We start from the raw sequence: 17500 nt of genomic DNA, 5'->3' as shown, positions 1-17500 counted from the left end.
TTCATCCATGTGTCACTATCCCCTTCCTCCCCCTTCCCTGTATCCCTGCCCTCTCCTCTTGACTCAGTTCAGGCAGTTCATCCCCTCCTCCTCCTCCTCCTCCTCCTCCTCTGGCTGACATCGGAGGCTGCTGACGTCATGAGGATCTGGTCGAGGTCAAGCGAGGCCAACTGCGTAGCACGAAGCAGCGTCACAGATTATTGTTACAGGGAAGAGGGAGAGTAGGGAGGTGAGAGTGGAGAGAGGGAGTGGAATGGGTTGGGAAATTGCGTTTTATGGAGAGGAATGTGCAGAGAGGGGAGTTAAAGTGAGGGTTTGTTTGGAGAGAGAGAGAGAGAGAGAGAGAGAGAGAGAGAGAGAGAGAGAGAGAGAGAGAGAGAGAGAGATAATGGCATATAGAAATGAAAGAAACATAGAAAGAATAATGTGTTGTTCTTGTTGTTTATTGTTCTTTTCTTATTATTGTATTTTTTTTTGTCACTATTATTCAACGTAGATATAAATGTAGATGAACAGAGATTGCCACAAATATTAAGTAGATGAATAGGTTAATAAAATAAACCAATCAACAAATAAATAGAATCATGTCACACACACAAAAAAAGATAGGAACAACAATAACAACAACAACAACAACAACAACAAAGGATGAAAATGCAAACAACCAACTCATTAAAATTCAGAACGGCAATATTATCAAACAAACAAATAAAAAATCTCTCTCTCTCTCTCTCTCTCTCTCTCTCTCTCTCTCTCTCTCTCTCTCTCTCTCTCTCTCTCTCTCTCTCTCTCTCTCTCTCTCTCATTCCCACACTTTTTTTTACTTGCATCCCTCTTATTGTCCTTGTTGAGTCCATTTTGTTTTTGTTTTTGTTGTTCTTGTTGTTGCTGCTGCTGCTGGTGTTATATTTGTTGCTGTTGTTGTTGTTGTTGGTTTTGGTATTTTACATTTGTCATCGCCTGCGCAGTTTGTCACGAAACAGGGTAATAGAGGCTGCGAGGAGAGAAGGAAGGAAAAAAAAAAGAAATGGAGAAGGGAGGGGAGGAAAGGAGAGGGATGTTGTGAGGATGGACTGTGTTGGGTTGTGAGGGAGGAGGGGAGGAAGGAAAAAAATATATAGAGAGGGAAGGGGAGAAAAGAGGACGGTGTTGTGGGGATAGACTGCGAGGGAGGAGGGAGGGAAGAAAAAAATAGATGGGAGAGAAAGGAGAGAAAAGTGTGCTTTGGGATTAATCTGGGGTTGTTTTGTGGGGAAGGAGGGAAAGAGGGAGAAAAAAAGGGAGATGGGGAAGGAAAGGGAGTTAGGAAAGTGTGCTTTGGAGGTAGAATGGGTTTAGTTGGTGAGAGATCAAGGAAAGGAGGAAAAAATGGGGAGGAAAGGGAATGAGAGGGTGTTGTTGGTGTTTGGGGAGGGAAGAGGGAGAAATGAGGTTGTGGAGTTGAAGGGGAGGTGATTAAAGAGACTTTCTTCCCCTTCCCTTTCCCCTTCTCCTTCTCCTGTCCTACTTTCAAGTCTTCTTTCACTGTTATTTCTTTCTCCTTTATTTACTCTCCTTCAGCTTTCCTCCTTACTTTCTTATCCGTTCCCTCCTCCTCTTCCTCCACCTCCCTTCCTTTTCCTTTCCAGTTTTCATATTTTTACCTCCCTCTTTCTATGCTGTTATTTTGTTCTTCACTATTGCCTATGACTATTCTTCCGCCGCCTCTTCCTCCCTTCCCTTTCTTTCCTCTTCATTTACTCCCATTTTACTAGTTCCTTACTCTCACTTTCCTCCTCTCAAATCTCTGGTCTTCCTTTGTGTTCCTCCTCCTCCTCAACGACCTTCTGTTTCGCCAGTTGCCCTCCCCTCCCAACCTTTGCCCCTCCTCCATCTCCTCCCATCTCTCCCCCTCCGCCTCCACCTCCCCCCGCGCGCAGGTAGGTAACGTAACCCTGCCGATTATGAGGCGCTGTGCTGGGAGAGCGAGCGAGGGAGACTACCTCTGGCGCTGACGCTGAGAGAGAGGGAGAGAGAGTGAGAGTGAGAGAGAGAGAGAGAGAGAGAGAGAGAGAGAGAGAGAGAGAGAGAGAGAGAGAGAGAGAGAGAGAGAGAGAGAGAGAGAGAGAGAGAGAGAGAGAGAGAGAGAGAGAGAGAGAGAGAGAGAGAGAGAGAGAGAGAGAGAGAGACCTATCTAGCCACTGAACCCCCAGCTCTCCTTCTCTCCTCCTCTTCCTCCCTTTCTCTACCTTTACCTTCTCTCTCTCTCTCTCTCTCTCTCTCTCTCTCTCTCTCTCTCTCTCTCTCTCTCTCTCTCTCTCTCACCCTCCCGCTGCACTCTTTCATCCCTGCGCGCTGAATCAATGGAGCGTGACGTCACTAGCGTCCCAATGCCTGCCCGTGGCCTCGGCTTCCACGTGGTGGTGGTGGTGGTGGTGGTGGTGCGCGGGTCAAGGAGATGCGAAGTGACTGACTAATCTATTTATTTATTTATGTTTATTTATTTATTTATTTATTTATTTATTTATTTATTTGTTTATTTTGTTTATTAATTAATTTATTTATTTATTAATTAATTTATTTGAGTGAGTGAGTGACTGACTGACTGACTGACTGACTGACTGACTAACTAACTAACTAACTAAATGTGCTACTTATTATCTGACTGACTATCTAAGTGAGTGGTTGACTTGACTGAGTGACTAACTGAATGGCTGGCAGACTGGCTGAGTGAGCAACTAATTATCTGACGTATCTAACTGACTAGTTACTGACTGACTAAAATGTTAACTGTCTGTCTCACTGATTTTGTCCAGTTGACTGACCTCCTGGCTCGGTGTCTTATTAACTGACTGATTGACTTTCGTGTTTTTGGTGCCAGTTGCATGATAGTTCTCTCTCTCTCTCTCTCTCTCTCTCTCTCTCTCTCTCTCTCTCTCTCTCTCTCTCTCTCTCTCTCTCTCTCTCTCTCTCTCTCTCTCTCTCTCTCATGAAACAAGACCACCACTTCTGTAGCTACTTCACTCGCTCCTCCTCCTCCTTCTCGTGCTCCTCTTCAAGCAAGCATCAGTATCCAGTTTGTTTTGCCGCCTCAGTTTGACTCCCAGAACCAAGGGTGACGCCACCCAACACTTTGCCTATTGAAGATCTGAGTGGGTAGTCTTGCTCCGTCTTGCTCCGTCTTGCTTTCATTTGCTCCCCAGGTAAAGGTGTAGAGAGGAGCTAACAGAGGAGCTTTGTCAGTGGCCTCTGCTTCGTGTGTGGAGTGTTACCTGGTGCTGGGATAGAGTAGAGGAGTTATGAAGGTTATAGGTGTGCTGGGAGAGGTGCGAGATTGTTGACTTGTGGCACGGTAGGTTAGAAGTTATTAAAAAAAAAGAAATAGGAAGGAAAGTTAGGAAGGTTATAGATGAGGTGTGTGATGAGAGAGACGAGGAAGGGGAGAAGAAAAATATAGGTAGAGGGAAGGAGATACAGGTAAGAGGGTTGTGATGAGAGAGAGAAGAGAAATAAAGGATGGAGGTACAGGTGGTAGGTGTGATGAGAGGGGGATGGGAGGGAGAGGGTTAAGTCAAGGAAGGAGATACTCGTACAGGTAGCCAGGTAAGAAGACAGGTAAGACGGCAGGTAACATGAAAGACTCTGTGTCCAGCCCTTACTAATTCCATCCCTCTTCCTTCTCTCCTTCCTTCCATTCCCCCTCCCCCACCCCTGTTTTCTTGCTTTCCTTCTTCTCTTGTTGCCTCATTTCTCTTTCCTCTGTTTCCTATTTTATCTGGTATTTCTATCCTTATATTTTCCTCTTTCTTTTCTCTCTTTTGTTTCCTCCACTCACCTATTCATTCATTCTTCCATCACTCTCTTCTTCGCTCCTTTCTTTTTCTTTCTTCTCCTTCCTCTATCTCTTCTTTCCTAATTTCCTTTACCTCTACATCCCTCCATTCTCTCACTCCCTTCTTTCTTCCTTTCTCTTCCTTCTTTCCTCCTGTGTATGGCGTGACGGAAGCAATAAAGAACGAAGGGGGGAGAGGAGGAAGGGAGTAAGTGAAGGGCGCGTTGACCCCCCTCCTATGTGTATGCATATCCGGAGGGAGGGAGGTGAGAGAGGAAAGAAGAAAGGGAGAAGGAAAGAGGTGATAGAGTATAGGGAAGACAGGAAGGTGGGGGAGGGAGGTTTTAGACACTCAGATAGGGGCATTGCTGTTGAGAGAGAGAGAGAGAGAGAGAGAGAGAGAGAGAGAGAGAGAGAGAGAGAGAGAGAGAGAGAGCTTTCTCCATTTTTATTAGCTGGGAAATGAAGAGGAATATTTTTAGCATCATCATCATCAGCAGCGGTAGTAATAGTAGTAGTAGTAGCAGCAGCAATAGTAGTAGAAGTACATAGTAGCAAGAACAATATTAGTAGTAGTATTAGCAGTAGCAGTAGTAGTAGTGTTGTAATAGTAATTGTTGTAGTAGTAGTAAGGAGTAATAATAGTGGTAGTAAGTAGTAGTAGTAGTAGTAGTAGTAGTAATAGTAGTAGTAGTGGTGGTGGTGGTGGTGGTGGTGGTGGTGGTGATGGTGGTGGTGGTCTTCGTCGCCGTCAGGTTTGTCGAGACTTGAGAGCGTTAGTGTCAGCAATGATTCATAGATAGGGCGAGGCGCAGCTGCGTCACGAGAGAGGCTGCGTGACGCCCTGTGTGTGTGTGTGTGTGTGTATGTGTTTGGAAGAGTGAATTATAAACATGCTCTCTCTCTCTCTCTCTCTCTCTCTCTCTCTCTCTCTCTCTCTCTCTCTCTCTCTCTCTCTCTCTCTCTCTCTCTCTCTCTCTCTCTCTCTCTCTCTCTCTCTCTCTCACAATGTTGTAACCTTGCTTGACCTTATATTTCAAGGTCACAATATTCGACCAGAGAGAGGAGGGGGACATAAAGTTTCGTTCCTAACCTTTATCGCCTCTTAGAACTACAAATCAATGAGTCCTAACCTTCACTGTTTGTCACGTTCCTACCCTACGTCTTTTCCGTGACCCGCTGGCATTACGGAAGATTACGAAAGAGTAGAAGCAACAGCAGACTTCCAAGTGTTTGCTAGGCTGTCTGATGATTACTCTACGTATTACTAACATTAGAGAAAGGACAGCATAGTGGAAGGAAAGACAGTATGTTTATCTAGTCTTTACTAATCTAACCATTACTATTCACCCCTGTTTTACTGTCCTCTGTATAACCTGACTTTTCTTCCCGTAACTTGCTAATATTCTTGTTATCTGGTCCTTACTAACCTAACCTAACTCTTAATCTACAACACTAGTCACTAATCTAACCAGTACTATTCACTTCTGTTTTACTGTACTGTTTTTACCTGACTTTTCTTCCCTGTTACTTGCTAATATTCTTGTTATCTGGTCCTTACTAGCTTGACCTAACATTTAATTTTCAGTACTAGTCACTTTGCATTCAGTTGTTCCTCAGTGTCTTAAGTTTCAGTACTTGTTTCTGTCTTACTGTCTTTTATATAACCTGACTTTTCTTCTCTGTGACCCGGTGTTCGTGTGATCTAGCTTTTCTTTTCTTTTATTTTTATTTTGTGACCTTTTCTCGAGCGTAATAGAATGGTCTGGAGCAAGTCTTGAGTATTATTTTGAAGTGTTCCTGTACATATTGTCTTCCCCATGACCAGACTCCACTGCTCTGTGGGCTGATGGTGGTCACGTAATCCAGCCTTAAACCACTTTTGAAAGCCACGGCGTCTTCTCCAGCTTAATGGAAGACTCTGGTGCAAGTTTGGAGTATAAGAGCATTATCTCGAGACACACACGTCTCTGAGCAAAGAGATGTATGTGATGATTCGAGGCTCTTATTATTAGGGATTTTATTATTTATTTATTTATTTATTTTTGTACGTAACACAGACTCTGGACAAGGGCAGGAAAAAAAGCATAAAAGAAGAAAAAAAAAACTGAAGGCACCAATCACCAAAGGGTCCAGTTTGCTTGGTAAATTCATCTAAGTGTACTCTAATTAACAAGTTTCACATTATCATTAGTAGTCAGATGGTTGCGTCATATTTGGACAGAGAAGCAAAAAAGTTTTAAAACATACGTGGTTCACAACTTCAACAGCATTCGTAACTTTTCCCTCTCTCCTCTCCCTCTCCCGTCTCTCCTTTCTCCCTCCATTACGCAACCATCACGTCTCGGAATTGAGAACAAATTGAAGGAGGAAGAGCAGGGAAAGAAAGCTGGTAAAGGAAGAAGAGGAAAATAAAAGAAAAAGAATAAAAAAGTAAGTTCACTCTACGGCACTCGTAACTGTGACACTGATCCCCGTGACCTCGCTACCCTCTGAGCGTAGCCTGCGTGAAGGTTATGAACGTTACCTGTGCCACTGCCTCGCGTGTAGCCCGACACCATCTCTGCCTGGGTGCGGTAGCCTCCCTGACCCGGCTTGGCGTGACTCCGGGGCGTGAGGAGTGGAGCGATAGTGACGCCTCCGCATGCCGTGGTTCTGTGTCCTTGTCTGTCCTTGTGTGTATGTAAGTACAAATGGGCGAAGTAGCGATATTGTATTCTTCAAAATGTTTCAGGCCGAAGAGAAGTATCTGGCCGTTACCTCTTTTCCTCACGTGTTCTTAAATGTATTGTTCTCTCATTAGGATCGTTTTCAAAGGCCAGGGAGATATTTGTTGGGTGGCAGCTGTACTTACTCGTAGCAACAAGGTATGTTTTTAAATGTCCCGTGTCATTTCTGGCGTTTTATAGAGAGAAGAGAGAAGAAGGAAACGCAAGTAAAGAACAAGCAGTAGCATACCTTTCTGATCCTCGTGACGCTGTTTGTCATTGGCTACTCAGTCTGATCTAAAATGAGAAATGTAGAATAGTAAAGGTGACGTCTCCTCCCACTCGTGTTGTTCCTTTGCATTTTTTTTTCTCACCTTGTAAACACGTAATCATTAATGCGATATGGTAGTCAAGTTCTTATATTTGATTTGATTACGTTTATTTTTTTTTCTTGGTATCATATACATTTCTGTCTAGTCAAGCGCATGTTATCAGACCGTCGCTGTTCATTTTTATCGCCTTGAGGTTCATTATCATTAAGGCCGCTGTCACCACCACCGCTACCACCACCACCGCCGTCTTTGTCACGTCACCATACCTCGCCACCACCAGCCACCAATAACTATCAGTGAGGGAGTAGAGGACTCGGTGATAATAATGATATCGCCAATTGTTATTTTTCCTTACGTACATAAGAGCAGACAAACAAAACGAGGAGACATAGTGACACGATAAAAGTAAAAATAGCATAAAGAGACAAAGAAAGGAAAGAGCGGTAATAGAGAGAGGAAAAATACGATTCAGAGGTAAAGGGAAAGGAGAGCAAATAAAAATCGGTGTACAAATAGGGGAAGGAAGGGGAATTCGTGTATATATCTTATAGGGAGATTATATAGAGAGAGAACGGGAGGAAGCTCAGGAGCACGTCAGGTGTGCCAGGCAGGGTGCGAAGGAAAGAAAAATGCCAGGGTGGAGAGATGGCTTTGGTTGAGGCAGTGGGACAAGCTATACTAGGAAAACTTTCAGTGTTAAACGATATAAACGGGGAAAAAAATGTTACTGGTGATGGAGATTACGTGAATAATGCTCGGAAAAGGTTTTAATGTTGAATGGTAAATATTGGATGTTGTATTACGTGGCTGTTATTGAGTGTATTGAGTGCTGGTGGAAGTGTGTTGAATTTAGAGGGAGTGGACATACAGAAAAGGGATATTCGTATGAGAAGAAACTAGTTAGTGTGAAGCAGTGCAAAAGGATGGATGGAAAGGTGAGAGTTTAGTGACGTGAGGAAACAAATAAATACAAATATAACTTGAAATTACCTATACTTAACTCGATGGAAAAAAAAGTAAAGTTATATATTTATTTCTCCACGCTAACTTATGCCAGAGATAATAATAATAATAATAATAATAATAATAATAATAATAAGAACATGAATACATAGATAACAATAGTAAAAATCTCAATAACACACACACACACACACACTATCACACTATCACACAGCACAAAATATTTCTACTGTTTGACAGAAGCTCTAGTATCGCACTGCATCAGACACGTGTTCCCGCCACCACTGTTGAGGGGGAGCGGGACGGCAAGAATGGCGTGTGTGGGTGTGGTAATGAGGCTTGGGTGTTGAATAAACCATCAGCTGGTGGTCTGTTTGTTCTCGAGGCCACACCATTGTCTGCTTTGTACTGTCATTACATTTCTGGGGATGTTTCTACTACTACAAATTTTTATTTATTTTTTTTTTTACGTTTTTTTTCTGTTATTCTTATTTATTTGTTAATGGGTCTTTTTTCAACGGGCCTTTTTTTCTCTCCTGACTTTTTATTGCCCTTGACCAGAACCCCTGTTACAAAAAAAAAAAACTACTCTTACTACTACTACTACTACTGCACCACCACCACCACCAGTCAGTCCATCATTCCTCACGTGCCATCTCGTCTACACAGTCCTTTATTCACTGTGGCCTTCAGCACTTCACTCAACACCCTTATGTAACTCAGGATATGGTGTTATGAACCTCTTTGTCTCTATACATGGTACTGCCTTGTGCATATTAACTCCAAGGAAGCGATGGAAGATGCTGTTACTGGGAAGATTGGGAAGGGAGGACAGTAGGACAAAGGATACCTTCTCTTACTAGTCCCAAGGAAAGCATTACAAGGAAGGGTATTAGTCTTGACAGATCCCATAGAAGAAGGCCCTTATTATTAGTCTTTGGGAGGGTTATTAAAGGAAGTGATATTAAGAGACAGATAAGGCTAGGTAATATGGAGCCAGGTGGTTGTAGTGGTGATGGTGGTGATTGTGGTGCAGACAGTGGATAAAGGGAATTAATTAAGCAGGTGCTCTCTCTCTCTCTCTCTCTCTCTCTCTCTCTCTCTCTCTCTCTCTCTCTCTCTCTCTCTCTCTCTCTCTCTCTCTCTCTCTCTCTCTCTCTCTCTCTCTCTCTCTCTCTATGTTATTTATTTATTTTTTTACAATTTTCTATAGAGCTTGGCTAGTTTACTTTTACACACACACACACACACACACACACACACACACACACACACACACACACACACACACACACACACACACACACACACACAGAAATTGCTAGTGGTGTTGTTAACATGAAAAGACATTAATGATGATGATGATTGTAATGTTTTGAGAGTTTGAGGACAATGGGGTGATGGTTCTTAGTGAGTGGCAAAAACAATGAAGATAGTGATATTTCCAGTGTGTAGGACATTGCAAGGTGTCATTGATGGTAGTAGTGATGGGAATAGTGAAGATAGTGAAGGTCAAGGCAGCTCTGACCTCTGATAGTGTCAAGTAACGTTTTAAGTCACTTTGTTTCTGTTTCTTCCCAGAAATTAACCAGTTTGCTAAGGTCATTTCTTTGCCAGCTTCGTGAATCTCTCTCTCTCTCTCTCTCTCTCTCTCTCTCTCTCTCTCTCTCTCTCTCTCTCTCTCTCTCTCTCTCTCTCTCTCTCTCTCTCTCTCTCTCTCTCTCTCTCTCTCTCTCTCTCTCTCTCTCTCTCTCTCTCTCTCTCTCTCTCTCTCTCTGGTGAGTGAAAATGAGGCAGAGAATGCTGGGGAGGAGCACATAGGTAACCATTGATATCCTGTAACTCTTTATCAATTATACTTACCCTTGAAACTGTTACTGTACATCCAGGCACTGAAAGTATTTTTAGTATCAAAGAGTGTTGTGACATTTTTCAAGGGACTAACTTGTATTTTCTTTAGCCCTTATTTGTACTCTCTAAGTTTTCAAAAACTTTAGAACTTGACCTTGAAATACAGATACTATATGAATGTTTTGGTTGGTATATCTTTAATATCACCAAATTGTTATTGTAATGGTACATAGTTATAATTGTAGAAAATCCCAATTTATTTTCAATATATGCATGTTCTTTTATATGTTTGTACTAATTTTATTTCAGTTCTTTTTATTACTGTTTTTCTTATACTGCTTTCCTATTGCCATCCTAACAACCTCACTTTGTTCCTCAGAGTCATGGGTGGACTTGTCGAATCAGCCCGGCAGTCCAGACCGGGTGACGCCACTGCCTTTTGGTAATGGCGAGGAGTACCTGAGGCTGCTGCGGGAAGCCCAGAGGGAGAGCAACCAGTCTTCAGCGCGTGTCTCCCTCGCCTCCTCCCGCCGCGACACTCCAAGGGACTCCCCACATGACTCGTGAGTACTTGGGAGAGAGAGAGAGAGAGAGAGAGAGAGAGAGAGAGGCAGGCAAGGAGGGGTGGATGCAGGGTGTGGCTAAATAGTGGGAATGAGGCAAGACATGTTTATTGCTTCCTCTTTTTTCTTTTCCCTCCTTTTCTTTTTCATTGTGTTATGTTTTTTTTCATTTCTGTTTTCTTTGCTTCTTGTTTGATTGATAGCTTTCACATGATTTTATTCATAAATATCAGGGTGGTCCAACTTCTTTGACATCTTGGGTCACTTCAGCACTAAATGGTTACAGGGAGGGCCATTATATATATATATATATATATATATATATATATATATATATATATATATATATATATATATATATATATATATATATATATATATATATATAAAATCCTTGTAATCCTACTTTCTATTACTATTTCAAATACAGGGACAGAAACATCTGTGTTTTTTTGTGTACAAGATAATGTGTACAAGCAGTCGCAGCCCACAGACAATCAACTGGCGGACCACTTGTGGCCCACAGGCCCATGGTTGAACCACCCTGATATATATATATATATATATATATATATATATATATATATATATATATATATATATATATATATATATATATATATATATATAATACTTTTTTATCTTTTTAGTGGAGTTACTACTGTTTCATTGCCACTTACTCCTTGCTTCTATCTTTCTATATAACTTTCTCTGACATGCACTTTGACTTTCAGTGCCTATTTTTAGTATGTATGTGTTCATCTATGTTTAGTTCAGATGCAGTGGTATGTTATGAATGTGTGAATCTGTGGAGACTTTCTTTGCACCACATATAAAAACATTATAGTGGCAAGGTATCATTTAGCAATGCCTGCAATTCTAACTTCAAACTAATAAAGCTATTTGGAGAGAGATCTTCTAATGTCAACAAAAAGTGGGAGAGACTCACAAGCCATTCAACCATACAAGAAAAATAAGGATGTTAAAATGATGATGATGACAAGTTAGCTAACCTTTATATTTATCCCGCAAAGTCATATCTCAGCATAGGCACCCTTTGACTTGTGCAAATGTGGAAAGGTAACAGCAGCCTTCCCCCCACAGGCCAAAGTCACCACCAAACAGCCCCAACACGGAGATGGCCACCTTCCCCGAGGAGGCAGCCATGCTGAGGGGCGTGTACATCAACTACTACAACAAGGTGCGTCAGTGGCCCCACCACCAGTCCTCACCCCCTGGGCCGGCTGAGTATTTTCTTCTTTTGGGCATTCTTGCACTGAATGTGCATCAGTCAGTCGTCATTTGGACTGACTATTTATTTCTTTTGGGAGTTCATGTTCTTTATGTGCAGCAGTTGCCCCACCAGTACTTTGACCCTGGACTGGCTGTGCATTTCCTTTTTTTTTTTTTAGGTGTTTATATGCTGTATTAACTTTTTCAAAGACACAGTGAATGCTGACACTGGTAATTGATACAGGTCATTGTTGCTGTGGGCATGTATGAGGAGGAGAGATGCACCTCAGATGTCAAAAGTCTTTTTTTTTTTGCTTGTTTGCTGAGAGGCCTTAAGGAAAATGCACTCGCCAGTAGCCTGTGGCACTGCAATGCAAGATTGACATTCATTGACTATAATCATCTGGATTTTCATTTTCACTGCAGTTTCCTTTAATCAGTTGTCAATGTTTATTTGCATCATGACAAACAGTGAAAATAAACAGATTTAGTAAACATTTATTGATGAAGTGATTTCCAGTGTTAGAGTTCTTGTCTCCCTTTCGGAAGCTTACCTGTTCCTCTTTTCCCCCAGCAGGAGGGAGACTTCATACGGGTAGAGAAGAACACAGAGACAGACTGGATCTGGGATAGTCGACCTGACCAGACTCCTCCCAAGTGAGTGCTGGTGTTACTTGTCCTTGCCATCACATGAAGGCTTTACTAGCACATGCAGGGGGTGTGATGAACAGAGGGTGTGTAGTGAAGGAAAGTATGCTGCCTGCAATGACAGGTAGTATTAACACCTGTAGAGATTTGGTGAATAGAGAGAGTGTAGTGAAAGAAATTACACTGCATGCCATGCCAGGAAGTGTCTTTTTCATAAGACTACTTAAATACTGCAAAATTCATGAGACTACATAAGCTTTGTCATTAAGGGTAAGTTGACTTCTTTGAGCAAATGTTAGTGTTGTTTACTCCTTCCTGCATGTGGTGAGTATGTTGTTCTAGGCATCCATAGGTACTCCTTCCATGGTCATCCTTTACAGAAGCCTCAAGTAGAAGTGCAGACATCAAATATAATGAAACACAAATCACTTGTATACAGCAGTGCTGAATGAATTGCATTTGAAGAAAGCAACAGTGACAGCACAGATCTCCTCTGACTTGATGCTGAGTTGCGGTGCACTTCACAAGCCTTGGATAGTAGGCAACTAAGCTCCAGTTCACAAGCTACTACATAGTCTGTTATACTTCACTCCACTCCACAGGCATGAGCTCAGCATCTCCTTGCCTGCCACACAGCTACTTAACAGTACATTTTTTTTTTATGCTGATGTGTAAATTTTGAGAACTTTAATATTTAAGCACAGATTCTCAACTGTTCCATATTGAATGTTGTTGATTTTATTCACAAAAATTATCTGATTGTTGTGTAACTAATGTCAGACAGACTGGCAGATGGCCAGACAGATGGAGCTCTCATGGTATTATAGGTAGACATAGGTTGTGTTTGTGTACTATTGTATGTTTTCAGTGATAATTAATTGGCTTCAGTCATTTTGTATCACCACAAGTTACTATTTTGAGGTTATAATTTATGTAAAATATGGTATATTAGACAAGTGACATCAGCTTTTGTCAGAACACAAAATAATCTGAACACAAAGTAACTAAATTCAAATTACCTACATGAAAATTTTTTTCATCAATTAACCAGTATATTAAGTTTAGTGCAAGTACTTCTTAAATAGTCTTCAATGTGCGTCTGGTAACATCCACAGGGAATGGCGGTTCAGTCATCCTCGTAAGGGAGTGAGCCGTGGGGCAAGCATCCGCCGTGTCATGGTGGGCAACTCCTCCCTCTTCTCCAGGGATGTCCTCTACACTCTCCTTATCACCAATGTGCTCTCCCTCCTCATCGGCACTGGAATTGGGTAGGTTGATGGCCTTTGATAATTTCCTTTACTTTATTGTTGCTTCTTGCAAGGATGTAGAGGTGAACATTTAATAAAGATTTAGGAGTTATAGTTAGCTCTGAACTCCGTCTAGGGAAACAATGCATAGAAGCCAGAAACAAGGCAAATAGGGTACTAGGATTCATTTTTAGGAGTGTTAAAAGTAGAAGGCCGGGAGTAATATTAAAGTTATACTTGGCGCTGGTCAGACCTCATCTAGACTACGCGGTGCAGTTCTGGTCCCCACATTACAGGAAAGATATAGGTCTATTAGAATCAGTACAGAGGAGAATGACTAAAAGGATACAGGGGATGAGGAGTATCCCTTACGAGGCGAGGTTGAAGCTGTTAAATTTACATTCTTTAGAGAGACGTAGGTTAAGAGGGGACCTGATAGAAGTCTTTAAGTGGTATAAGGGTTATAACAAGGGAGATGTAAGCAAAATTCTTAGGATCAGCAACCAGGGTAGAACAAGAAATAACGGGTTCAAGCTTGAAAAATTTAGGTTTAGGAAGGAGATAGGAAAAAATTTGTTCTCAAATAGAGTGGTAGATGAGTGGAACGGACTCAGTAATCATGTAGTTAGTGCTAGGACACTAGAGAGCTTTAAGAGAAGATTAGACAAGTTTATGGATGGGGATAGCAGATGGAAATAGGTAGGTGTGTTTCATACAGGGACTGCCACGTGTAAGCCTGGTCGCTTCTTGCAGCTTCCCTTATTTCTTATGTTCTTATGTAAGTGAAAATTAATGTAAACCACAAATTTCCTTTGAATCTACATTTCACCCAACTTGATTAAACTGGATTACAATGACATTGTTAAACACATGGGAATGATGTATGTCATAGATATTTTCTCATTCCACTGCAATGCTCTTTAGATTTAACAGTGATGCATAGATTATTAGCTTATTAGTCATATATGAATTTAACCCAAATGCTTGTAGATAAGTGTAAGATATGAAATGCTCAGTTTTCTTACCACAGTCAGCTTGTATGTTGAGGCACTTTAAATTTATGCTGTATATCTACTTAGAATTAAAGTGGGTGGTCAAGATAAGATGCCATACTGTGTCTTGCTGTGGAAGTAAAGCTAGTAAGAGAGTAGGGAATTCCCTCTTCCATCACTCTGTCTCTTTTAGTTATCTTGTGTGACACTGAATTAAGTACTAGTTTTAAAATATTGAAGTCAACTTCCTGAGTGCATGATTAATTATTTTACCATTGTAGCTGAGTATTTAAAAGAACCACAAAGTTAAATTTATTGCCCTCATCTTCTATTCATGTACTCAGTTCAGGTGAATCATAATTTTTCCATAATTGTGTGATGTATTATGATTTTTCTGTAAATACATCCTGTAACTATTTATGTTTGTTTATCATTGGAAAGTTGCTGTTAGGTTCCCTTTTTTTATGAACTATTCTTAGATTATTTAAGCTTTAGGAGAATAAATCAGAAGACTGTCTAATACATAAATGTATCATCTCTTTGCAGGATCTGGTTGGTGAAGCGGTCAGGTAGTGAAGGAATCATTACCTTACCCCTCAACTGATTGTTTCAAGTGACCTCTCATCAGCTCATCCCTCTGGGTCTTGGACATGGATCACTAGTATCCCTTGCTTAGTGATTAGCTACATGGATTAGCCTCTCTCTCTTCAACACAAGAGGTTTATAGTGTTACCTGACATTTGCAAAGTCATATATAACTATGTTACTTATGAAAATTATGGATTTTATACATTTCCCTCTTAGACTTCCTGTGGTCTGAATGATCTAATGGCTATTCAAATTTTACTCTTGACCTTTTCTCTTGAAATGAATTTACTCTTAGGAATAGAAGTTCTGTGTTAGGTAGAGAATGAAAGATAACCCAGGATGTATGTCACACTGACTGCTGACCTTCTGGTCGCCTGATGTGATGCTAGTAATATTTCTTCCCATAACTCTTCATAGAAGACCATGGTGAGCTGTTTGGTAATTGGAAAATGATAGAAAAACTGTGTTTTATCAGTCTAAAGGTTATAAGATGAGCTCCTTTTTGAGTAGAGCAGAGTTCCGCCTTTCTCTTTCTCCCCCTTTACTGTCTGACAGTCTTTCAGGGTCAACTTCCCCAGCACCAAAAATTTACTCATTATTTTCTTGCATCATGCTGGAAGGCAAACATACAAAATCAAATGTCAACAAAATTCATTGTTTGGGGAGATGGGGCAGTTATCTAGTCAGGAGATGGAATTGAGAAAGTGTGCTTCATTTTCTGCACTGACAGGTATTCTGATGTATATCTCACTTTAGAAAAATGTGTTGAGTAATGTGTTCAGCAGACTTTTGTTGCTGTTGCCATTCCTTCATCCACTAAAACCAGTACAACAGTTTATTCTATGGATAGCCTTCTTTTATTTTAAAATGTCTAGCAATAGTTTTGTTTTCGCATATTTTGCTACAGGTATCTTAGCGACTGATCTTGGTGGATGATGTTCATGATGAACACAGTCTGATCAAGTCTCCAGGACACATCTCAGATGTCTTTCATATATTATGTTTGAAACACCTGTATGACCTTTTTTCTTAATATGTATTAATTTTTGAAGGTTGAGGAACAAGAACCACTCATGTTCCTAATGTGGATGAAGGTCAGTAAATGATTGATCATCTCATACCATGCTCCTGAATTGGGGAGCAAAGTTATGCATATGTTTGTTGCATTATATCTTTCTTGGAATGTAGTTGTAGCCAGAGGAAAGGTAGGCCTGTATCAAGCCAGCAGTGTGCTCCGCTATGGTCATGCACACAAGCCCATGTATGCGCAAACACACACACACACACACACACACACACACACACACACACACACACACACACACACACACACACACACACACACACACACACACACACACACACACACACACACACACACACACACACACACAGGTGGTTGATGAAAGAGCCCATGTGGTGGTTGGCCCTGCAAGCCACTCATCACTTTGTCACTTGTCACATAATAGATGGGGAAACCTTGAGACAATATTTTATGTTACATTTATCACATTTCTTACCAGGAAGCTATACTAGCTTCCTTAATAATACCCTCAACTTTCTGTATGTAAGAGGAACCTAAAATGTTAGGTAAGGTAGTGGACTGTCAGGAGCAGGGTGCCATGAGGCTGTCTGCAGCAACAGAAGCCCCTGGCCCCTGCTGCCTCAACCGTGGAGTAGCCAGCTGAATCTGTTTACATGGGGACACATCTTTGTGTCACTGTGGATAGGATATAAGGATTTAGGAATTTGTATTAAATGGAACAAATTTTTATTACTGTAACTGATTGTCTTTCTGAAGCCCTGGTTAGATCCAGATCCTTCTGGCTCGTGCTGTCATTTTTTAAAGTGCTTTCTTTTTTATTCTCTGTGATATAAACTATTCTAAAAGTAAAAAAAAAAAAATCTTTGCATATTTACACTGGAAGTTGGCCACATGTATTATCTCATGTCTGTCTGTATGAGTGAGTTATATATATAAATATATTATTGGGGCCTCCTGTCTTCTCTAACACTGCTTGGTCTGCTCTCATGGCACTTTAATTTTTTCTTTTGTTATAATAAAAAATTGGAATGTATTCAGTGCCTGTCCCAGGAACCAACCATTCAGAGGCAGAGTTGGACAAGACAGCAACCAGCTTTCTAGTTTTGTATTGCCGTCAGAAAACTCCAAATATACAAAAAATACTAAAAGTTATTTTTTTATTTTTTCCTATTTTTGATTCACTCACCTCTCTGAGTGACTTCTGAAATAGGTGCTACTTCAGTTTTTTGTGTGAAATGTTTATCAAGGTGTTTTTGATGAAATGACCTGTACATTCAGTCATTTCTGTGTCACATGACCCTTGAAAGTAGTCGACCCATTGTCCTAATACCTTATAAAACAGCTTTTCATATTATTGTAAAAAGGAGCAAGGATCTGAGGGTCTTACTTTTTGCTTTCTCTTTTTCTCTCCCTCATTGTATCACCTCATGTCACCAGGCAGAGATTTCCTCTGATAATACATTCTGCTGATTCATTGCTCAATTTGAAAAAATAAATAAATAAATAATAATAATATTAT

At 40.9% G+C, this 17500-nt stretch overlaps 1 protein-coding gene across 3 annotated transcripts in view; it reads left to right on the top strand.

Moving 5' to 3' along the window:
- LOC135099841 (uncharacterized) overlaps nt 1-17129 on the top strand; it is a 106239-nt gene extending 89110 nt beyond the window's left edge. For 2 of the 3 annotated variants that reach the window (XM_064002436.1, XM_064002435.1), the window contains exons 3-7: nt 10045-10228; nt 11333-11429; nt 12036-12118; nt 13225-13377; nt 14895-17129. In XM_064002436.1, coding sequence (XP_063858506.1) covers nt 10045-10228; nt 11333-11429; nt 12036-12118; nt 13225-13377; nt 14895-14952 — 575 coding nt within the window. In that variant the 3' untranslated portion in view covers nt 14953-17129. The remainder of the gene's footprint in view (nt 1-10044; nt 10229-11332; nt 11430-12035; nt 12119-13224; nt 13378-14894) is intronic. The other variant, XM_064002437.1, reaches the window with a different exon arrangement.
- The last annotated feature ends 371 nt before the right edge of the window (nt 17130-17500 follow it).

The sequence above is a fragment of the Scylla paramamosain genome, chromosome 4 (assembly GCF_035594125.1).
Source record: "Scylla paramamosain isolate STU-SP2022 chromosome 4, ASM3559412v1, whole genome shotgun sequence".
Taxonomy (NCBI): domain Eukaryota; kingdom Metazoa; phylum Arthropoda; class Malacostraca; order Decapoda; family Portunidae; genus Scylla; species Scylla paramamosain.
The sequence above is the reverse complement of the archived record's forward strand: the minus strand, read 5'-3'. Positions and strand labels throughout refer to the sequence as shown.